Consider the following 23570-nt stretch of genomic DNA (forward strand, 5'->3'; position numbering starts at 1 on the left):
CACAATGTCCCTTCAGGTAGTTGTAGACAGCTCCACATTTCCACAAGACTGCCAGTTCAGCCAGATGGAGAAGCAGCTTGATGGACCTCGGTTGGGTCTGCAAGCCTTGGCATCAAAGGCTGGGTCTCTGGCTTTTCCTCCAAGTACAACTGATGCTCTGAATCCAGAGCTATTTGAGCGGCTCAGTGCAGCCATTGACTCTCCCAGCTTCCCATCTGAAAGTTCTTTCCAACTGCTAAGCTGTTGAACAACAAAGAAGCCTCAGAGCACTAAAAATACTTAACTGCCTTTTCGGCTTCCTCCTCTGCTGTCTAAGAGGCCTTCAAAGGCTCCTTCATTGTTTCTGCACACACATTGCGCTGCAAGCCCTCGCAGATCCCTTCTGCTCCACAACTCATCTCCGAGCCCTGCCCGAGATCAAAATGAGTCCTTATGTCAAGCTAATAAACAGGCTGCACTTGCTGACAGCCTGTAGTCACCAGAGGAATGCCATGGCGTGTTTCCTTTCGTGGCTCTGCTTCCCAAGTTGTCAATTAGCAGGAGAGAAAGTGTCACTCTCCCTGCAGTCTTCATTCCCGTGGCCGGATCTCTTCTGCTGTGTCGTTTGTCACAGTGTCACTCCTGGAAGCTTGCTGTGCCTCAAAATATTCTGAAGAGATGTTCTTTCATTATCTAGTGTACACTGAAACCAAATGCTTTTGAAATGATGTTGTTAAGCTTTGGAAACTTCTGAAGCTGACAACAAAAAGGACAGCTGGGAAGTTGAAACTCTTTGGTTTCAGCAATCAAGCGTTGTGGGTTTTTTCCCTACTGTTAAAATCTCTGGCTTGGAATTCTTTCTCTCTCTCTCTCTCTCTTTTTTCTTTTTTTTTCTTAAGAACAAAAGGTTTTCCTTGTTTTCCCACCCTGTTTGCAGCTCATTCCTTGAGGCCATAGGAATGGGCTGTCCCAGCAATATCCTTCCTGGGAGCCATGGGCACATCGGGATGCAGGGTGCCCATGGGATGTCAGGAGGCTGCACTTGGGCTGATCCTCCTCATCTCCCTGTTTTACTGTGTTTTATGCTACTACATCAAGGTGCAAACCAGCACCTCAAATGCACCTAGGCTGGGGCAATCCCGGGTACAAATCCATACTGGATGCAGAGTAGGTTGGGAGTGGTTCTGAAGAAGGGAACTTGGAGTTGTTGGTTGCTGAGCAGCTCCCCGTGAGCCAGCAGTGCCCTCATGCAGCCCAGAATTGGAGGTGAGATCTCAGCAGAGCAGAGTCAAGGGACAGAATCCCTTTTCTTGCTCTGCTGGCCACACTCCTTCTGATGCAATAACACTGATTTATTTCTCTACCAGCATGGGATATATGTGTGCTTCTCTCTAGATACATATATGCATAATATTTTAAATTGCTTACAAATTAGGCTTTTAATGGAACCATCAAAGCAAAATAAAATGTGCTGAGACTTCAATTGTCTCATTAGTTTGAACCAGCAGATGTTTGTTTTCTCTCATGGAGATAATATCCAGTGCTATAAATTCTTCTAATCTGTTGAATGTCTCTGTGCTGCAGTCTGTGTCAGGGTTGCTCTCTGTGGTCAGTGGACTTACAGCAGAATTATCCATGGCTTTACTGGCTTGGCTGCCTTGGGCAGAAGTGTAGGTCATAGTTTGCAGTCATCTCCCAGAGCAGACTGCTCTCAGGATACCTCCAGCTTCTGCAGTGCCTGCCAAATGCAGCTGGAGTAGGTAACCCAGCACATCATCCCTCCCATACCTCCTGGGCCAGTGGTACCAGCACAGGGTTGTGATCCAAATATACAGGAGGTTTTTATTGGTGTGCTTTTGTGCCCTATTCCTGGGGCACCACCTCCATCCCCAAGATTTTTTCAGAGAGATGGCACCAGCACGGGGTTGTGATCCAAATATACAGGAGGGTTTTATTGGTGTGCTTTTATATCCTATTCCTGGGGCACCACCTCCATCCCCAGGATTTTTGCACAGAGATGGTTTCAGTCACTTTGTCCTTTTTTGAGTTTGGGTTTTTTTTTTTTTTTGAGCACAACCACCAGAGAGATCTGGGATATAACACCTACACCATGCTGCAGTCCTGCCAGTGTTAAAACTGGCAGTGCTGGCTGGAGCAAAGTATGGTGGGGCTTGGAGTTCAGATTGCAGCATGAGAGGCTTCCTGTGCTGGTCGTGAAATAATATTGCCCCTGAAGAATTGAGGTCTGGGTTGCAGGGTGAGGTTACACAAGAGTCACAAGAGAAATGGGACAAGGATAAGGGGGAGCAGTTAGTCACGAGTTCAGAGGCAGGCAGCTGATCAAAAGTTAGACACAAGAAAAGGAACGAGCCTATTCAAGATAAAGGCAGCACTTTGTAACCTAAATAGATGCTTTGCTTCAATTAAAACTCTTGGAAAAGGCTTTTGTGCTGTGGGGAAGTTCTCAAAGTCAGGCAAACTTTCTTTTTTTTTTCTTTTATTTTGATTTTTTTCATTGCTTGAAACATGATTTGGGAAGAGAGTGAGAGCAAGGCTGTGACTGAGGGATGGGACAGCTCAATTTCCCTTTCAAAACGTTTCTGGTTATGAAAGGAAGAGGGCAGAACCGATTAGATCCATTTAAAGCTGCAGTGTGTAGAGGTGCCATGAAAATATTTCACTTTCTGAAGGTGGAGATGGAATAGGTTGAAGCTGTAACAGCTTTTTTTGTGCAGGCTGATAGCAGCAGAGAGTGCTGAACAGAAGGCACAGGCAGGCAGGGAAAATGAGAAAAGGAGTAGCTGAGACAGATTAGCTCGATTGTAAAAGGGATTGAAGTAAAGGCCTCGGATGGGAACTTGTAGAGGAAGCAAGAGCTGCCTGCTGTGAGAAATAAAACATGCTGCCTGCTGCAGAGCAAAAGGAATGCAGAGTGTTGGGGAGCAACAAATGAATCTGCAGTCTCTATATGCAGTGCAGGGAGATCTCCTGGCGTCCCATGCCCTATGTAATTGTGCTGGTTTGAGGCTAATTGGAATATTTTAATGAGAGAAAATAGACCATTGGCTGTGAAAAGAGGACAACAGTGATGTCTATGTCACTCATTTCCTCTGCTGAGAGATATAAAACCAAGAAATGTAAACAAAGTCAATCAGTCTCTGTCTGGCTGCTGCCTGAACCTGTATAACTCCAACTCCAACTAATTGATCTTCTTCTAACTCCTTACCTGGCATCTCAACCCCACATGTAAGCCTTCTGATATAAGGGTGAGGGTGGAAAGAGGGGAGTTGGTTTGAAAGCCCTCACGGGCAGTTTCTGCTGTTTGGGAGGGGTTTTGTATTTCTGTATTACCTTTACCTTGTATATAATTGTATCTAGCTGTAAATATCTGTATGGATTGGGTATATATGCTTGTAAATTGTGCCACACTCTAGATACAGCTTCAGTCTTATATCTAGACAGATGAGTTAGTCTGGTGAATTCGTGGTGAGGGTGGGAAACTCCCAAACTAGCACAGTAATGCAAAGACAAATGCATGATTTGTACTCCTCAGAACAACCCTGGACTGACCCTCTGCTATTAGAATGCATTTAGCTCTGGTTTCACCTTTGTGCTTGGCTTCAGCTAAGCTAAGGTTTTAGCCAGCTTTGGTGCAAGCTTTAGACTCTAGCCAACTTTGATGCAAGCTTTAGACTTCAGCTTGGACTTTAGCCTTTGACCAGAGCTTCTGCCAACCCAAGGACAGGTCTGCCCAACCAGATATACACAGAAGAGGAACGTTTTCTCTGTTACACATCAGGTCCTCCATCTCAGCTCTTCCCATTGCCAGCAAGGAAGGTCACAGACCTCTGCAGTGGTGAAACCACCCCTGGAATACTATGTCCAGTTTCAGGCTCCCTAGTTCAAGAAAGGCAGGGATCTGCTGGAGAGACTCCAAGAGTCTACAAGGATGATGAGGGACTTGAGCATCTCTGCTATGAAAAAAGACTGAAAGACTTGGAGCTGGAGAAGAGAAGGCTGTGAGGGATGGGTGTCAGGATGAGGGTGCAAGGCTCTTTTGGTGGTGCCCATTGATAGGACAGGGAACAATGGGTACAGAACACAGAAGGTTCCACCTCAACACGAGGAGACATTTCTGTATGCTGAGTGTTACAGAGCCCTGGAGTAGGCTGCCCAGAGAGGCTGTGGAGTCTCCTTCTCTGGAGACTTTCTAAACCCACCTGGATGTGTTCCTGTGTGCCCTGCCCTGGGTGATTCTGCACTGGCAGGGAGGTTGGACTGGATGACCTCTGGAAGTTCCTTCCAGTTCCTAACGTTCTGTGACTCTGTGAGTCTGTGAGTCTGTGACCTGGAGGGACTTATCTAGACCAGACTCTTTGCTCTCCTCCATCCCTATGGTACATTTAAGAGGCAGTTTATGGCAAATAATATTTTTAAGCAAATACCTTTTGGCCCTCCTGCCTGAATGTCACTTTTATTTGCCTTTCCTGCACTGAGGGCTCAATGGAAATGGCTTCAGTTGTTAAAAATAGCTGGAATATATCAGCATGGCCTGACCTCGAGGATGGCTTTGTGTCAGTAGGAGTAAATGGTGCTCTCTATCTGCCTGAAAGGCCTCCTGAGATTATGAGAAGGGAACCACTGGTCAGAAAGCATTTCTAAATTGCTTATTACGTAATTACCATGATGTGCATAATGCCTCATCTGCATTAAACGTTCAGCTCAAATGGCTCTGCATCGGAGAACAACCATTTAATAAGGAAAAAAATCCCTTACTCTACATAATAGAAATTAAAGTATTAATAATTTAAAGTCTACATACAGTGTCTGTAAGTTCATACAGTTATGCATACATTTATCTGCAGCATTTACTAAATATGCACTTAAACACTTAACCTTTCCACAGGATAATTTGAAGTGTTTTTATCCCACTGGATTAGTCTTTAATGTTTCAGTTCCAATTCATCAGCATTAAAAACTTCATAGAATTATAAAGTCGTTTGGGCAGGTAAAGTTCTTTAAGCTCATCCAGTCCAACCATTCTCTAATTCTGCCAAGGTTGGTGCTAAGTCATAGAATCATAGAATCAAAGAATGAACCAGGTTGGAAGAGACCTCCAAGACCTCATCCAGTCAACCTAGCACCCAGTCCTATCCATTCAACTAGACCACAGTACTAAGTGCCTCACCCAGTCTTTTCTTGAACACCCCCAGGGATGGTTCCACCACCTCCCTGGGCAGCCCACTCCAATGGCAAATCACTCTGTCTGTGAAGAACTTCCTCCTAACATCCAGCCTATATCTCCCCTGGCACAACTTGAGACTGTGTCCCCTTATTCTATTGGTGGTTGTCTGGGAGAAGACACCAACCCCCACCTGGCCACAACCTCTCATGTCCCTCAGCACCACATCTCTGTCTCTTTGAAACACCTCCAGGGATATGCATTCAACCACCTCCCTGGGCAGCCTGGGCCACTGCTTGAGAACCCTTTCAGTGAAGAGGTTTCTTCAAATGTCCAACCTAAACCTCACCTGGAGTGACTTCAGGCCATTTTCTCTCATCCCTATCACTGGTTACTCAGGAGAAGATCCCCCATCAGGCAGTTGCAGAGAACCTGAATATTGCAGTATCTTCATATTCCTAATAGCAGTGAAATATCATCAAGCTGGAGTCCACAGAATCTTAGGAGTTGGAAGAGATCTCCAGAGATCATTGAGTCAAGTCCCTTGTCAGAGCAGGATCACCTAAGGCAGGTCACATAGGAAGGCATCCAGATGGGTTTGCAAAGTCTCCAGAGGAGACTTCACAACCTCCCTGGGCAGCCTGCTCTTCATCTTCAGAAAAATATGTGCTTGGTATGTTCAGTAAATGCCAAGAGGAACCTACAAACTCTTGATTACTGCTAAAGCTGCTTGCCAAAATTTCCTGGGTTTGCTAAAGATAACCTAAAAAATACATCAGTGACAAAACCTCAACCCTTCTATTTGTTGTAATACAGAATTCACACACAGGGCTTGGTGCCTGTCACTGGAGCTGGAAGAAGCTTTCAGACGTAGACCATGCTTGTCTGCACACTACTTGGAGACAGAATATGAGGAAGAAAGAACTGCTTTAATGGCTTTGGTGGTCCAAGGTTGGTGGTTGGACTCAATGGTCTTAGAGGTCTCTTCCAACTGAAACAATTCTATGAGCCTGTGTTTCTGTAATTGTATTCAGCCCATAGAGGAGGTGGAAATGAGCTCTGTGTGCCAGGGGGAAGACAGCTCCCCATGCCACGCCCAGCAGTGAAATAACCAACAGTGGTATTTGTGCAAGCCAGGCCATGCCTGCCTTGTGCTGCCAGATGTTACCATCCTGCTGCTGTTCCCAGGCTTCAAGGCAAAATCCAATTAACTCGGTGTGTGTGGCAGCTTCATTAGAAGGAGCACAGTGAAGTGTGACATGGTTTTGTCATTCACAGCAGTGGAGCAGTCATTTCAGGGTCATCAATGTGCACAACTCTGTCTGCTCCCATTCAACAGAGATTCACCCCCTCACACACACTATACAAGAGAAAGTCCTCCAGAGTCACTAAGTGCATCACTGGAGATCATCTGGAGCCATGCTGCAGGCGAATGGGAGCTGGGTTGCTCATTTCCACACCAGATAGCAGTGGGTTTCCTGTTAGCTGCTCTAAGTGGGCAACTCTCCACACTGCTTTTGTAGGCAGTGGCTTCATGGCAGAATATGACAGAATCACAGAAAGCATGCTGTGGAAGAGATCTCCAGGTTCATCCGGTCCAACCTTCGACCCAGCACTGCAGGGTCAACACCAAACCATGTCCTTAAGCACAGCTCCACAGGCTGCTGGCATGCCTCTGGGGATGGGGACTCCAGCACTGCCCTGGGCAGATCATTCCAGTGTCTGAGAACCTTCTCTGGCAAGAAATACTTCCTACTATCCAGTCTGAATCTCCCCTGGAGCAGCTTGGAACCATCTCCTCTGCTCCAGTCCCTTGCCACCAAGCAGCAGAGGCTGCCTCCTCCTCACTCTAATCTCCCTGAAGGCAGTTGCAGAGAGCAATGAGCTCTGCCCTCAGCCTCTTCTTCTCTAGCCTGCACACCCCCAGCTCTCTCAGCCTCTTCTCACAGCCCAGCATCTCCAGGCCCTTCTCCAGCCTCACTGCCCTGCTCTGCACAGGCTGCAGTCCCTCAGTGTCCTTCATGGAGTGAGGGACTCAGAGCTGAACACAGCACTCGAGCTGTGGCTTCAGTAGCGCTGAACACAGGAGGATGATCCCCTGGTCAATCTGTTGCAGTGTTCCAGCACTCTCATGGTGCAGAACTTGTTCCTAACATTCAATCTCAATCTGCTCTGCTCTAGTTTGAAGCCATTGCCCTCATCTATCCCTGCAGGCCTTTGCAAACAGTCTCTCTGCAGCCTTCTTGTAGCCCTTTCAGGTACTGGAAAGTCATTATTTAGCCACCCCCTGATCATTTTTGTGGCCCTCCTCTGGACTCACTCCATCAGATCCATGTCCTGCCTGTCTTGAGAGCATCAGACCTAGATACAGCACTTCAGGAGAGGTTTCACCAGAGCAAAGTGGCAGAATCTTCTCTCTCCATCTAGTTGTAATGTAACCCTAATACAACCATAATAACCATCAATGCAACCTAGCCAAGTCCACCACAAACCACATCTCCTTAGCTGCATGCTGCTCTCTGTGTGTCGTGGTGCAAACTTGAGTGTTACACTCGCAGTTAGCCTGCCCTGTCCAAAGCTGCACCTGCAGGTCTTTGCCAAGCAGGGCTGCATCCATCTCAGCTACACAAGCTGATACGTTCCAAAGGTAAAAGTTTCAGTTGTCCCCTAAAGCCTCTACATGACAGCACAGAAAAATCTTCTACTGAATTTCTTCTGCTCTCCAGGAAACCCTGGATCTATTACAGGCAGCTTTGGCCATAGGTGACAGCAGCTGAGCCAGAGGGGCCAGTCAGGTGAGACGGCAGCTTCTGATTAGAATTACAGAATCACTCAATGCTGCTGTGAGTTAAAAGGGACCTTTAAAGGTCACCCAGTCCAATCTGCCTGTAGTGAGCAGGGACATCTTTAGACCTAATGAAGTGATTTTTGATGACTGCTCTTCCTGTTATCCAGTCTTGACTCATTTTCTGTGTAAGATCCTGCAGCGAAACCTGCTTTGTCCTTCTCTGTTCCAGCATTCTTTGTAAAGACTTTGTGTTATTAAGAGCGCTACAAACTCACTGGAAGGACTTCCCATTAACGATCTAATTTCACATTTTGAATTGCCCCTGACTCTGGTCATGTCATTACACAGGAATGGAGGATTTTTGGATCAGTTAAGCAGAAGTTGCATTGCTAAGAACAGATGCTGATTGAAGAATGTGCAGCTTTTTTCTTAGGAAGAAATTCTTCCCTGGAAGGGTCAGGAGACTCTGGAGCATGTTGCTGAGAGTTGGAGGGGCTCTGAGCCTGGAAGTTTCCAAGGCCAGGTTGGATGAGGCCTCCAGCAAGCTTATCTCCTAGAAGGTGTCCCTGTACATGGCAGGAGAGATAGAACTGGGTGCTCTTTAGGGTCACTTCCAACCCAAACCATTCTGTGATTTTATGACTGTGAAAGGGAGAGGGAGCAATCACACCTCACCACCAGTTACAGAGGGCACAAGACTCCACTTGGAGTACTGTGTCCAGCTCTGGAGCCCAAACACAAGGAGGATGTGAAACTGTAGAGCGGGTCCAGAGGAGGCCATGAAAATAAGCAGAGGGCTGGAGAACCTCTCCTGTGAAGTCAGGTTGGAAGAGTTGCTCAGCTTGGAGGAAAGAAGGCACCAGTGAGCCCTTAGAGCAGCCTTCCAGTGTTTGAACAGGGCTACAGGAGAGCTGGAGAGGGACTTTTGCCAAAGGCATGGAGTGACAGGAGGAGTGGTAATGGTTTCAAACTGGGAGAAGCTGGATTTGGATTAGATATTAGGAAGAAATTCTTCCCAAGGAGAGTGGCAAAGCATGGAAACAGGTTTGGAGAAGAAAAAGTGTGTAGGTTCCAGGCCTGGATGTGTCCAAAGGCAGGTTGGGTGGGGCCTTGAGCAAGCTGGTCCAGTAGAAGTTGTCCCTGCCCATGGCAGGGATTTAGAACTAGATGACCTTTGAAGTCCTTCCCCAAACCACTCTGTGATTTTGTGACTGTGAAAGAGGGGAAGGGCTCCTACCTCACCACCAGTCTTAGCACATCTTGACACAGAAGGTGTCCCTTTTCAAGGAGTTCCTCTCCAGGACTCATAGCAGCAGGCTCTGAGTGTGTAGACATTCTGCACTCAAACACACATGGCTCAGAAAGAGAAGTTTAACTCAAGTGACTCCAACCTTTCACAAGCCAGCTGCAGCAGGGGCTGAGGAGCAGCAGCAGGCCCCACGGGAGCTGCTCATCCATCTCCCAGGTCGCTCTGTCCACCACACATCTGCGAGTGCACAGAATAACGATCAGCCACTGGCTGCTGACCTTTTCCACAATATTCCCTCCTCAAGGCATCCTTGTCAGTGATTGAATCTACTGTCCCTAATATCTGCTGTTGTCTCACCTTTGTTCTGGGATTAATAATTCATGAATCAGTGAATGCTTGCCAGGAATACTTGAGGAGCCTCACATGAACCTCATCAGGGAAGCCCAAGCTTCTTCTTTTTGCTCCTTCTTTGTGTTCGCTTTTCAGTTGACTTGGATCCCAAAGCTCGGCAGGTCTGTTGTGCTTGGCTGGTAGCAGCAATAATATGGTTAGGCAGTGGACAGACTGGGAACCACTTTCTCGTTTCTGCCACTTTTTTCTTAGGCAGTTGCTTCAAAAAACCTGAAGTCAACAGGAGCAAAGAACTTAATGCAGATAGATACTAGACCACATCTAACTCCACACCAGGATTTAGAGCCTTTGGAGCAATGTCCTTGTCCCAGGTTGAGGCCATAGGGTTATTTTTTTTTCTGGGGACTAGAAGATTGTTATTCAATTCCATAATTCTGCTGTCTCTTTACAGACTCACAACAAGGTCAGTTTGTTCTCCTTTCCTCCTCCTCCTGCCCTGTGTGTGTGGCAGGAGACACTTTAACAGGAACATGTAAGCCTCCAGAGGCTTGTTTAGGCCTCTTTGAATGGTAGAGGCATTGAGGGGGGGAGGAATGGAGCACTGGGGGATGTAGATTTAGTTTTTTTGGGGGGATAGGGAAAACTTCAAGGGCCTCTATAGAGCTTCTGAAGGCTGAGCTCCAGTGCTTTGCTGACTCAAGGTGCAGCTCTGCTCTAGGAAGGAGCCAAAGCTGTGCCCACGAGAAGCAGTTGCTGGTGCACACAGCTCAGCTCCACCTCCACACAGTGCCTGTGCCACCAGAGAGAGTTCTGGGTTTCAAGTCTGTGAAAAAGCCTCACAAGCAAACAAATTCAGATGAAGTCAATACCCAGAAGCTCTCTGAGGGGTGGAGAACTACAATGGCATTAAGCTAGATAAAAAATGCATGTCTGGGTTTAACTCACAGGCTTCTGTGAGTTTAGTGTGCAAGTCATCCTCCTGCTTGCATGGCTTAGGGTGAAACACATTTTGGATAACTCTTTTTTCCTGTACATTCCAAGTGGCTCAGCTGTGCTGTTTGCCATGGTCCTTTCTGCTGTGGTACTTCTCCAAACAGAGGAAAATGCTTCCACTGCATTTCAGCTCAGACGTGATACACAGAGAAAATGCTGATGTTCCTTAGTGTTAACTTGTGCTCTACTCAGAGAGTTGTGCTCTCTGGAGATATGTGTTCCTGTGTGATCTGGTCTATGTGACCCTGCTCTGCAGGGGATTGGACTGGATGAGCTTTGTAAGTTCCCTCCAGCCCCTGACATTCTGTGATTCTGTGACACCTTCCCCATTCTCTCCCAGGCAGTGCTCTTATATCATGCAGTGGCGAAATCGTCTCTGCTGGAGCAGCGTTTGGCAGGCAGAGTCATTGCATGGCAAGGGCCCAAATGCCAGCCATAACCTACAGAGCACAAGAAAATGGGTTGGCTTGAGATGAGCTGACAAGTGACACAAAATGGCTCTGGATTATGTGACTGCTCCCATCTTTGGAGCCCAAATGTTTTTAACTGAATGGACACTTCATAGAGCTATTACTTGTCCGTGCTTGACTATGAGCTCTTGAGTTTTAGTGCTGCTGGAGCCTCATATCTTGTGTTTTGATAATCATACTTGTGTTCCTCTGTGATCTGTGTTATATAGTGTTGTCCTGCTCTGGCGGGGCTTTTGGACTCAATGATCTCCTTGGGTCCCTTCCAGCCCCTCACATCCTGTGATCCTGTGATCCTTCATGACTGTGTTTCAGCTGCCTTTTGGTGCTTCTGGGGAAATAAGAAAATGCTGACATGTGTCTGTGACAGGGCAGATAACCTCTACTTGGCTGTGATCTCATCAGCTACCAACACAGAAGCATTCATATTCACTTTCCCTGATATAAAAATGCCAGTTCCTACTCAATTCATTACCTACTATGAGATTAAGAGTGCAAACAGTGGAGATGAACCATGACTGCTGTCATAGAATCACAAAATAGCTCTGGCTGGAAGGCACTTCAGAAATCATCCGCTCCAACCTCCCTGCCATGGGCAGGGACACCTCTCAACTAGACTCAGCTGCTCAAGACCTCATCCAACCTGGCCTTCAACACCCCCAGAAAGGAGGCAGCCACAGCCTCCCTGGGCAGCCTGGGACAGAGTCTCACCATGCTCACACTGCAGAACTTCTTCCTCAGCTCCACTCTAATCCTGCTCTGCCTCAGCTCCAAACCATTCCCCCTTGGCTTGTCTCAAACACCCTCAGCAGAAGTCCCTCTGCAGCCTTCCTGTAGGATCCCTTCAGGCACTGGCAGGCAGCTCTGAGGTCCCTCTGGAGCTTTCTCCTCTCCAGGCTGCACACCCCCAGCTCCCTCTGGTCTAGACAATAGTGTGTTGAAAAGAGGTAAGATGGTTAAGGTAAAAATACTCTACACTCCCAAGTAACTTTATTTCTGCATTATTATGTCTTCATTCCCAGAGTTTCTGGCTTAACACCACACCCATGCCCTGAAAGGAGGCTTTGGATTCACATCATGGCATCATGAAACTGAGTACAAAGTCCCAGGACAAAAAAAGAGAACAAAAAAGATGCAAGCTAAAGGCAAGAGAACTGATTGGTTATTCACACCAATTGTCCTTGAAACACCCCCTGAGAAATCCATCTAAGCTAAGGGCTCCTGACAGCAAGTTCAAAATCACTTTCAGGCTCCTGTGATGGCTGAGCAGGGACACTCAGACTGGCTGCTGGGAGGTTCCATGAGCTGACACAGGTTCATGCAGCAGCCTCCACCTCTGCAGACACCACCAGTCCTGCCCAACTCTTCATCTGGAGCTGTGCCTGCTCCACATCACTGCTAAGGAAGGTTTATCACCTGGCAGCACCAGACCTAAAGCGCCTCTGAACTAGAGTGAGTGCTCCAAGCACACCCAGCCCACAGCAGGAGCAGGGTTTGGGGCCACAGGAAAAGTAATTTCTAAAGGCCTGAAGTTACCTAAACTATTCCTAGTAGTGCAACAAACTCAGGACAGTCCAGAAGCCATTTCAGATGGTGCTGTTTCAGGAGCAAGCTGGCAAAGAATTGTCATCTTCATGCCTAGGATATAGGCCAAAGTTTAGACTTGGAGGAGCACGGAGTTGTTGAGTTGGTGAGACCTCTGAAGTTCAACCCTGCCAGGAGATGCTGATCTCATAAGTTAGGATGAAACTCCATGATGAACTGCACATCAGAGAGTGAGGTCTGGAAATCCCTCCTCACCATGGCCACAAGCAATCAAGTTCTAAACTGAAGCACAGTCTGCAGGGCAGTCAAGGATTCCCTCTTGCACTGAAACCCAGGGAAATTGCTTTGACTTCAGATGTGCTCCAAAGACTCTGAGGGTTAGGGGCAGGGGGGCAGCCTTGCAGGCCTTGGTGCCATGTGGCAGAAAAATGTCTGCCAAGCTCTCCAAAAATGCCACCTTTTCCCTCACTTCCTGCTGCACTTGGGAAGAGCTTACACAGTTGCCAGCTCACACAGCTGCCAGCTCACACATTTGCCAGCTACTTTGGTTTCAGGGAAGAAAATAAAACCTGTTAGTCCAAGCCAGCTGATGTCTGTGCCCTCGTTCCATTTGCCTATGGCACCTCTGCCGAGCTGCTTTTCCCCCCGTAACTACTGTAGTGATATCTCTCACTATGGAAGCATTTCTGGCTCATTGGTTTAGAAGAATAATTGTTGCTAATTTCGAGGACACAGCCACATTGTTCACATTTTCCTTCTGCTGGATCAGAACTGGAATAAAAAGTTCTGCTCTGAGCTGCACCAGCACCAGCTCTGCTCAGGGTTGGCACTGCCCAGCTCAGGCTCTGCTCACTCAAGCACTTGTTGAAGCTCAGGGCAGTTTGCACATCCAGGGGCTGCTGCTAGCAGGAAGAAGCTGATGGGACAGCTCCTGCCAAGGGCTGGAGGGCACAAAGGTTTTGCCTGACACTTGCTCCTCTGCACACCAAGGGCACTGCCACACCTTTGGGACAGGAAGGCAAAGATGGCACCTGTGGGGAGGAGCAGGCACGACAAGTGAGCCTCAAGTGCCCAACAAGAGATTGCAGCCACTGGATAGTATCTTCAGAGGCAAGCTGAGGGATCCCCAAGGTCAAGTTCTTCTCTTCAATGACCAGCATCCCAGGAGGACTCTGCCAATTCTGGCCTTGATATATGAGTTTCTGAGCTTAGTCCAAAATCTAGCTCCTCAGTCTGCTTCCCATCTACCACTGAGTCCAGTCTGGGACTTGCCCAGTACCTGCTCCCAGCATCAGCGGTGCCAGTGGTGCTGTCCTTGCCATCAGGGCTCGGGTTCCACATTGGTTTGTGTCTCTGTGTCTCTATTTAATTTTATTGTTACATTTTTTATTAAACTTGGTTAATTTTCTCTTTCTAACCCATCAGCCTCCCTCCCTTATTCCCTTTCTCTTCCATCAGGAAGGCAGAGAGCCTCTGGCAGTCATCTAGTGTCTGGCCACGCTCACTCATTGAGTCCATTGCACTGTGTAAGATTTTCCCAGTTCAAGCTGAAGTCCTGTTATGTGTGCAACCTATAAATATTAAAGAAGAGTTATTAAGTTATTAAATCCCAGCTCACATCCTTCAGCCAGCAGAGATCCCTGTCCTCAGGACCAATTTGCTGCATGACAACTGACTAGAATCATAGAATCAGCCAGGTTGGAAGGGACCTCCAAGATCATCCAGTCCAACCTAGCACGCAGCCCTATCTAATCAACTAGACCATGGCACCAAGAGCCTTACCCAGGCTTTTCTTCAACACCACCAGGGACAGTGACTCCACCACCTCCCTGGGCAGCCCATTCCAATGCCAATCACACTCTGTCCAGAGAGATCCTGCAGGATCCCTCCAGGCAGTGTCAGGCAGCTCTGAGGTCCCCCTGGAGCCTTCTCCTCTCCAGGCTGCACACCGTCAGCTCCCTCAGCCTGTGCTTGCAGCAGGGCTGCTCCAGCTCTTGGAACATCTTTGTGACCTCCTCTGGTCTCATTCCAGCAGCTCTGTGTCCTTGTGCTGGGGACAGCAGAGCTGGAGGTGGGATTGGAGGTGAGGTCTGAGCAGAGCAGAATCAAGGGGCAGAATCCCCTCTCTTGCTGCCCACACTCCTCTGGCTGCAGCCCAGCACACAGCTGCTTACTGGACTGACCCAGCTGCAGGACCTTACTCCAACACATTGAACCTCATGCAGCTGGCACTGGGCCACTACTCAGTACCGAGCACTGTCATTTTCAGTGTACATAATTAAGGTGATGCAGACTCAAAGCTGTTTCCTCCCCACATTGCTGTTACTGTCTTACCTTCTGCACGGAGTCATAGATGATGTTCACTGGGTGGTTCTCCTCAACGTTGTTCTGAGTTACAGCAACTGCTGTTATTCTTTGCTGCACTCCCAAGATCTTGATCTCGTCAAACTTTAGATTGTTTGGATCAGAATAGCCAATGGTTTTTGCAGTTATTTGTAGAGTATTCTGAAAAGTATTAGCCATGGTATGGTTATAAAAAAGGATCTGCCAAAATTCCTACTGATTTAATCACCTTTACTTTTTAATTAGGTCTTCATAATGCAGCATGAAGCATCCCAGTTCTTTTTTTCCTAACACATCAGTGATTGCCTTGCTTGCTATCCTTACAATGATGTTTTTCTGCCATGTACACAATATGCCTCATCATTGCGTTTTAGCTGCCTTTTGGTGCTAGTTTTGGGAGTAAGACAATGCTGACATGTGTCTGTGACAGGGCAGATAACCTCTACTTGGCTGTGATCTCATCAGCTACCAACACAGGAGAATCCATATTCACTTTCCTTGACAGAAAAATGCCAGTTCCTACCTAATTCATTACTTACTATTAGCTTAAGAGTCCTAACAGTGGAGCTGAACCACAACTGTTATCATAGAATCCCAGAACAGCTCAGGTTGGAAGGCACTCCAGAAATCATCTGCTCCAATCTCCACACCATGTCCAGGGACACCTCTCAACTAGACTCTGCTGCTCAAGGCCTCATCCAACCTGGCCTTCAACACCTCCAGCAAGAAGGCAGCCACAGCTTTCCTGGGCAGCCTGTGCCAGACTCTCACCACCCTCACACTGCAGAACTTCTTCCTCAGCTCCACTCTACGCCTGCTCTGCCTCAGCTCCAAACCATTCCCCCTTGGCCTGTCTCTAGAACTCTCAGCAAAAGCTCCTCTGCAGCCTTTCTTATTGCTCCCTACATATAAATGCATCTTCATTTTTATTTCAACATCATCACCACTGATAATTTGGCTACAAGAGTTTCAAACTCCAAAAGGAATTGAGGATTTTATCTGCAAATGATTATGAGATTTGACACAAGTAAAGGAAATAACTAATGCATGCCCTGCCCCTTTTTGTTCCTCTGCTTCCACTCCCACTTTCCTGTGCAGTCTCTCTCATTGCTGCCCTGCTGTTTCACCAGGGAAAGGAAAAGAAAAACTTCAGGAGATCTTTTTAATATGGAAAACAATAATCATATTGCTTGGAATCCTTCTTATATTGTATCTCTGGTCAATATGGCCACCTCCTGCCTGGGGGTGTTCAGGGCCAAGTTGGGTGATGCCTTGAACAGCTGAGTTCAGTTGAGAGGTGTCCTTGCCCGTGGCAGAGGGGTTGGAGTAGATGATCTCTGAGGTGCCTTCCAACCTGAGTCACTCTATGATTGTATATTGAGCAGAAACACTCTGGACTGCACTCTGACAGGAATTAACCCTTCCAAGGCAGCTTCATTTTAGGTAAAATAATATATTCAAGGCAAACTTGAAGTAGATAGGTTGGACTGGATGATGTCAGAGGTCTTTTCCAACCTGGTTAATTCTGTGATTCTGTGATTCCATGGGTGCAGACACCCAGCTGTATTTTCACAGTGTGCAAAGATTCACTTTCAAATTCCCAATATGCTGAGAGTCACAAATGCTGCATTCAGTTCCCTTCTGACTCTTCTAACTGCCATTGATGCTTTGTGGTTCTCCCATTCAATAAACATTGCTGCTGCCTTTGGTATGCAAAAGGAAACAGGAGCTCTTCAGATACTCTTATTAAGGAGGAGAAGGCAAACAGCACATTTTTGTCCCAGTTAAATTACAGTAATTTGAACGTGAATCCACTTGGAGTTTGTCAAGTATTTTGCTTCTCAGTAAAGCTAATAGCAGAACACGGCAGGAGAGAAGAATGCCCTTTGCAGGCATTATTGATAACAGCAAAGCTCAAAAGAAGGCCATTTCCAATCAAATACTTACACTGGAGACTGTAAACTCGTAGTAAGTGTAGGCTTCCCTCTCCACTGTACCTAAAAGGGCAAGAGAAAAGTTAGACTTGCAGCACAGGAAGGCAAAGACTTGCAGCACAGGCATGAAGAATGGGACTGTGCCACTGCTGCAGATCAACACGGTCTAATTCATAGCACCACTCCAGCTCAAGGCTGCACTGAGCAGCTCAGATATTTACTACTATTCCCCTGAGGAACTAAAATTTTCTCTTTTCCTTAGGCCAGACTCCCAGGAGATGGAATTTCTCAACTTCCCCAAATCCACTGAAAGCAGTTTTCCTACAAGACACATTTCTTGTTAGACTTATATCTTCTCACCCTATCTTAAATGTAGACGTGTGGCTTATATTGAATCTTTCCCGACAACTTAAAGAATCCCTCTTTGTGCAAAAATGACAACAACATTAATGCTCCCTCGCCCATGGAAGCATGAGGGAGGAAAGAACCCAGCACTGGGAAAAGGCAAGACAAAACCAGAGTCAATTTGGCACAGTTTTGTCCTCTGGATGAAGAGAAAATCGCTGTCATTGCAGCAAATTGGAAAGAGTTGCTCTGAAAAGTTGCAGTCTATGAGCTTTGGGCAGGAAATAAAAATCAGAAGATGTTTTATTGGTTTGTTTCTGCAGAGCAGTGAGCACAATAATAGCTTCGTTATTTTAAGCCCTGACAAAGGAGGACATAGACCTGTCACCCATACATCCAACACCATCCAAGGCCTTCCTATTTATGGCAGCAATAATCAGCTGCATCACAGCTTTATTTCTTAAGAGTAGCCCTAACTTCCACAAACTTTGAAAAATGAAGGCTTGAACATTTTGCTGAAGTTGTGATAAGTGGACTTAAAATAACAAAAGGGAATTCTACAGGTTGGATGGGTGACGTAGAGGCTAAGGCAGAGAAGCAGATGCAGCTCTGCTGTGAGCACAGGCTGAGGAGCTGGGGGGGTGCAGCCTGGAGGGGAGAAGGCTGCAGGGAGACCTCACAGCTGCCTGCCAGTGCCTGAAGGGATCCTGCAAGAAGGCTGAGGAGGGACTTTTGCTGAGGGTGTCTAGAGATAGGCCAAGCAGGAATGGTTTGTAGCTGAGGCAGAGCAGGGTTAGAGTGGAGCTGAGGAAGAAGTTCTTCAGTGTGAGGGTGCTGAGAGTCTGTCCCAGGCTGCCTAGGAAGGCTGTGGCTGCCTCTTTGCTGGGGGTACTGAAGGCCAGGCTGGTTGAGGCCTTGAGCAGCAGAATTTAGTTGAGAGGTGTCCCTGAGCACAGTGGGGAGGTTGGAGCAGCCTAAGCTCTTGTAGCATTCTATGAGAAGTGCCCACCTGTAGACTCTCCATCATCCCAGAACAAGTCCCCAGAAGCTGTGTTGCTGTCATCCATGGCAATTATAAGTCCCATTGGATTCAGGCGGCTGTGGAAAGAGTGACTTGTGTCTTACATGTGCAACGAACATCTCACCTTGTTCTGTTGCTGGCTGTCTGGAAGAAGAGACCAACCCCTGCATACCTACAGCCTCCCTTCAGGTAGCTGTAGACAGCAATGAGCTCTGCCCTGAGCCTCCTCTTCTGCAGGCTGCACACCCCCAGCTCCCTCAGCCTCTCCTCACAGGGCTGTACTCCAGCCCCCTCCCCAGCCTTGCTGCCCTTCTCTGGACACCTTCCAGCACCTCAACATCTTTTTTATATTGAGGGGCCCAGAACTGGACACAGCACTCAAGGTGTGGCCTGCCCAGTGCTGAGCCTGTGCTGGAAGCAGCCCTGGAAGTGAGCTGTGGCTCACAGCTAGGCCCCATTTTGAGGAGAAAATGCTAAACAGAATCATAGAATCATTAAGGCTGGAAAAGTCCTTTGAGATCTTTGAGTCCAACCATTCTCTAACTCTACCAAGGTTGGTCCTAAGCCATGGCCCTCATGGAGGACCTCTGCCTCTGAAACACCTCCAGAGATAAGGACTCAACCACCTCTCTGGGCAGCCTGGGTCAGGCTTTGAGAACTTTGAGTCTTTAAGAAGAATTTCCTTCTAATACCTACCCCAAACCTCCCCTGGTGCAACTTGAGGCTATTTCCTCTGGGCTTATCATTCATTGCTACACAGAACAGACCAACTCACACAGCACTCCAGCCTCCTCCCAGGGAGCTGTAGAGAGCAATGAGGGCTTCCCTCAGCCTCTTTCCTGCAGACTAAACAATCCCAGTTTTCTGACTCACTCACTCCTTACCAGAGCTGTTCTCCAGACCCTTTCCCACATTTGTTGCCCTTCTCTGACTTCACTCCAGCCCCTCAATGTATTCTATAAATCTAGGAATGTCCTTCATGGAGTGAGGAGCCCAAAACTGAACCCAGGATCCAAGGTGTGGCCTCGCCAGTGCTGAGTACAGGGGGAAAACACAACAGACTGCTACTGCTCTGTAACCAGAGAGTCCTCAGCTCAGGCTTGGAAATAAACCCATGAAAGCCATGAAGTTTGAAGCAGACCTTGCATTTGTTGTTTGAGCTGGTTGTTGAATAGGGTACACATAGCCTCCCCTCAGGTGGAGCCCCATTTTGTCTCCTGGCAGGAACATGTCGGTCCATTGCTTTCTCGCTGAGATTTTTGCCCCCTTGTTGTCAGGAATGGAAAACAGAACCAGTTACATTGCTTTGAATGCATTCAAGCCCTGAGTTTCTTAATGCTGTATTTTAGAGAGTGTTTAAGTTGTGTAAATATCTCAGTGCCAGTAGGCATATAAAGTTAAATCGGCTCTGCACATCAGTGTCATCTAATGTCATAAATGGGCATCTCATGAATCATCCAGGTTTGGCTCAGTCAATGCAAACAGGTCCTGTTGGGACTCTGATGTGAACAGAACCATAGAATCACACAATCACTGAATGGTCTGGGTTGGAAGGGACCTTCAAAGGTCATCCAATCCAACCCTCACACACACACCCTGCAGTCAGCAGGGACATCCTCAACAAGATCAGGTTGCCCAGAGCCCTGCCAAGCCTCACCTGGAATATCTCCAGGGGAATCTGATGTAAACAGTGTCCTTTTTTTTACACACAATGCCCTTTTATTACCCAGCAGAAGGCTCAGCACACCAGCAGGAAACTTAGAATCACAGAATTATTAGGGCTAGAAAAGCCCTCTACGGCCATCAAGTCCAGCTTCCTTGCAGAAGTGAGGCTAGTAAATTCTATGTGCAGACTCTTGTGTCTTACAGTCATGTGTCATGGGCTGAGTTGGATCTGCTGCTGATTATATCTGGCTGCTGTCATGCCATCTACAAAACCCAACTGCTGGCTGCAGCAAAGCATCCTGGATCTTGCAGTTGAGATTGTAACAGTGTATTGCATTTTGTTCAGACACAGCCTTTGCTCAGGTTTCCACTCAATGTGCTCGCCCATCTCCTGCACTCTCTTCCATATCTCCTTGTCCTTCCTTGAGGTGTTGACTCTTGCACCATCATTACCCTCCTGCAGGCTTGTCTTTAGGTCACCCAACTGGGGCTGACAGCCTGATTTCATCACTCAGCCACTTAGAAACTCTCGCCATAGTACCCTCTGCATTTACTCACCGTGTCATAATCATACCACACTGCATCAGGAATATAGGCTTGGATTGTGTCCACACCCTGCAAGGAGAACAAAGAAAGAGCTTTCAGAGTTGAAGACTTCATCCAGTGCTCTGCATTTTCCAGTTAAAACTGAAGTGCACATGGAGAAAACCAGTGATACTTCTCCTCACTAATATCTTTAGTGGGTTTTATGATGCTGTCCAGATGGAAGAGAACAATTGAAGTACAACTTCTGCAAAGCTACTGGCAGAGGGGAGAGGTTCTGAGAGCAGAGGTCCAGAGAGGAGAGGTTCAGAAAGGAGAGGTTTGGAGAGGAGAGCTTTGGGGAGGTTCAGAGGGAAGGAGAGGAGAGAGGAGATGAGGAGAGAGGAGAAGTTTGGAGAGGAGAGGTTCATGGAGTGGAGGAGAGGAGAGGAGAGGAGAGGAGAGGAGAGGAGAGGAGAGGAGAGGAGAGGAGAGGAGAGGAGAGGAGAGGAGAGGAGAGGAGAGGAGAAGGGAAAGGGAGGAAAATGAAAAAAAAAAGAAAAAAGAAAAAAAAAAAGGAAAAAAGAAAAAGGAAAAAGAAGCAACCCCCAGGCTTGTTAGGAATCCATCCAGGACCATAAGTAGCGTGATGTAGCCATGGCAAGACAAATGCAATCTAAGGATGAGCAGAACCCCGTGTTTGTGCTGAGACAGAGCTGTGCTAATGCTAACAAATAAGGTTTCTGCCATCACTTTGCCAACAGTGTTTACAGGTCTGGTCAAGACAGAATAGTTCAGAGTGGAACAGGACCAGAGCAAATTTGCTGGGATCCTGAGGGAGATGTCAAAGGCTTCCGTTGCAGTTCAGCTTACTCCGAAGAGCAGAGGCAGTGTGATTTCAGCAGGAAGCACACAGCAGGGGAGCTCAGAGCTCCGGGCTGCCTAACAGGATGGTAATGGGACTGCACAACTGGAAGGTGGTTTCTAACCCAGGCAATGAAGGAGTGACAGGAACAGTGTAACTTGAGCATTTTATATCAGAAAGAAGAGCTCAGATTGATGACTCAACCTGACCCCAACGACATCGAAACAGCCAAACCTACCGGGTCAAGCACAGGGGAAATGAGAAGCCCAGGACCCCACAGGAACTGTCTGTCAATCCCCCACGTATTTTCATCAGAGTAGAACCTGGGCAGGTGGGAAAGACAGAGGAAGATGCAACATATTTTTACAGCATGAGTTTTTACAGCTGCTTTTAACGAGCTAGAACAGCAGCAGCAAGCCAAAGAGTCAGGGCACTGACTGTCCACAACCATGACTGAAAAGTGGCATGGCAAAACTACTCTTGTACAGTGCTTGCTGCTCAGAGTCAGTCTGAAGAAGGTCACTTTGATTAGTTGAGTTAGGGTTTACATGCGTCAAAGTGTAAGGAGCTGTGTCCTTCACACAGCTCCTTCAAGAGCTTCCAGGCAAGCAAAGATGCATTTTAATATCTGTGTGGTGGTGGAGAATAATTTGATTAGCTGACAATAACATATTGTAGCAAATTCTAAGCTAACCATGTCCTGACATGCATCAAGAGCAGTGTGGCCAGCAAGGCAAGGGAGGGGATTCTGCCCCTTTATTTTGCTCTCCTGAAACCCCACCTGGAGTACCATGTACAGTTCTGGAGCCCCCAACACAAGAAGGACATGGAACTGTTGGAGTGAGTCCAGAGGAGGCCACAAAAGTGCTCAGAGGGCTGCAGCAGCTCTGCTATGAGGACAGGCTATGACAGTTGAGGTTCTTCAGCCTGAAGCAGAGAAAGCTTTGAGAACATCTTGGAGTGGCCTTCCAGTATCTGAAGTGGGCTACAGGAAGGATGGGGAGGGACTATTGACAAGGTCTTGTAATGACAGGATGAGGAGTAATGGGTTTAGACTGGCAGAGGAGCAATTTAGAGCAGATGTTAGGAAGAAGTTCTTTGTGGTGAGGGTGGTGAGACATTGGCACAGGTTGCCCAGGGAGGTTGTGGCTGCTCCCTCCCTGGAGGTGTTTAAGGCCAGGGTGGATGAAGCCTTGAGTGGCCTGTTCTAGTGGGAGGTGTCCCTGCCTATGGTGGGGGGAACTTGATGATCTCTGAAGTCTTTTCCAACATAAACCATTCTGCAATTCTATGCAGAAATTACAGCTGGTTTCTGATTACTCTTCTGATCACTCCAAAAAGGTATTTCACCACCAGAGACGTGCCCATATATACTCCAGCCCACATTTGTGCTTAGGAAGTCCCTGACAGCATTGCCTGGGTTTTTGATTTCCTCATCAAGCTGTGCCAAAGGCTGAAGGGTGAGCTTACTCATGCAGAAGCGGCCGTACAACCGTGTCTCCTCGCGTGTGGGCTTTGTAGAACAGGGTGTACAGGTAGGGCAGCAAGGTGTAGCGGATGTTCAAGTAATGCTTGGAGCTGTTCACCAAGAGGGAATTGTTTCCAAACGCAGCTGGGTCCTGAGACTGAAAACAAATACCAGATAATTAGCATTATTTTTTATCATGGGTTCATAGAATGGTTTAGGTTGGAAGGGATCTTAGTGATCATCCAGTTCCAACCCCCTGCCATGGGCAGGGATGCCTCCCACTAGCCCAGGTTGCTCAAGGTCTCATCCAATCTGGCCTTGAATAGCTTCAGGGAAGAGGCATCCACAGCCTCCCTGGGCAACCTGTTCCATAGTCTCACCACCCTCACTGGAAAGAACTTCTTTGTCTGGACCTCCCTGCCTCAAGCTTCAATCCACTCCCTCTCATTCTATCAGTACAAGCCCTCGTAAAAAGTCCCTTCCCAGCTTTCTTGAAGGCCTCTTTCCTCTAGGCTCCCTTCACCAGGCAGAACAAATCTGCAGAACATGTGAGAAGTGGCTGCTGCTTCAGAGGGGCTGAAACTCAATGGTGAACATCCTTGTGATGTTTCCCTTTTCAGTGGGGTGGCTGAGGTCCTGCTCCTCTGTACTCCCTGTGTTTCCTGCTGCATGTCCCTCATTACCCACCTGCAAGGACACCTCGGGGCTAGCCCAGGGTTCATCCTGATGTGCAGTCAGGTGCACGCTCAAGGGCTCCCAAGAGTCACACAGAAGTGGGTGCTTGCCCTTGGTGGTGGGCACAACCAGGGCTGTGGAAAACACTACCAAATGAGTCTAAGTGCCAAATATCCCT

At 47.6% G+C, this 23570-nt stretch overlaps 1 protein-coding gene across 1 annotated transcript in view; it reads right to left on the bottom strand.

Moving 5' to 3' along the window:
* Positions 1–12831: 12831 nt before the first annotated feature.
* Positions 12832–23570, bottom strand: part of LOC135180641 (sucrase-isomaltase, intestinal-like) — a 35242-nt gene continuing 24503 nt past the window's right edge. The window contains exons 17-24 of the mRNA XM_064153263.1: positions 22720–22874; positions 21488–21572; positions 20421–20477; positions 19339–19463; positions 18186–18274; positions 16845–16894; positions 14889–15059; positions 12832–14125 (exon numbers count right to left, since the gene is read on the bottom strand). Coding sequence (XP_064009333.1) covers positions 14060–14125; positions 14889–15059; positions 16845–16894; positions 18186–18274; positions 19339–19463; positions 20421–20477; positions 21488–21572; positions 22720–22874 — 798 coding nt within the window. The 3' untranslated portion in view covers positions 12832–14059. The remainder of the gene's footprint in view (positions 14126–14888; positions 15060–16844; positions 16895–18185; positions 18275–19338; positions 19464–20420; positions 20478–21487; positions 21573–22719; positions 22875–23570) is intronic.

Source organism: Pogoniulus pusillus, chromosome 13 (assembly GCF_015220805.1).
Source record: "Pogoniulus pusillus isolate bPogPus1 chromosome 13, bPogPus1.pri, whole genome shotgun sequence".
Classification (NCBI taxonomy): Eukaryota; Metazoa; Chordata; class Aves; order Piciformes; family Lybiidae; genus Pogoniulus; species Pogoniulus pusillus.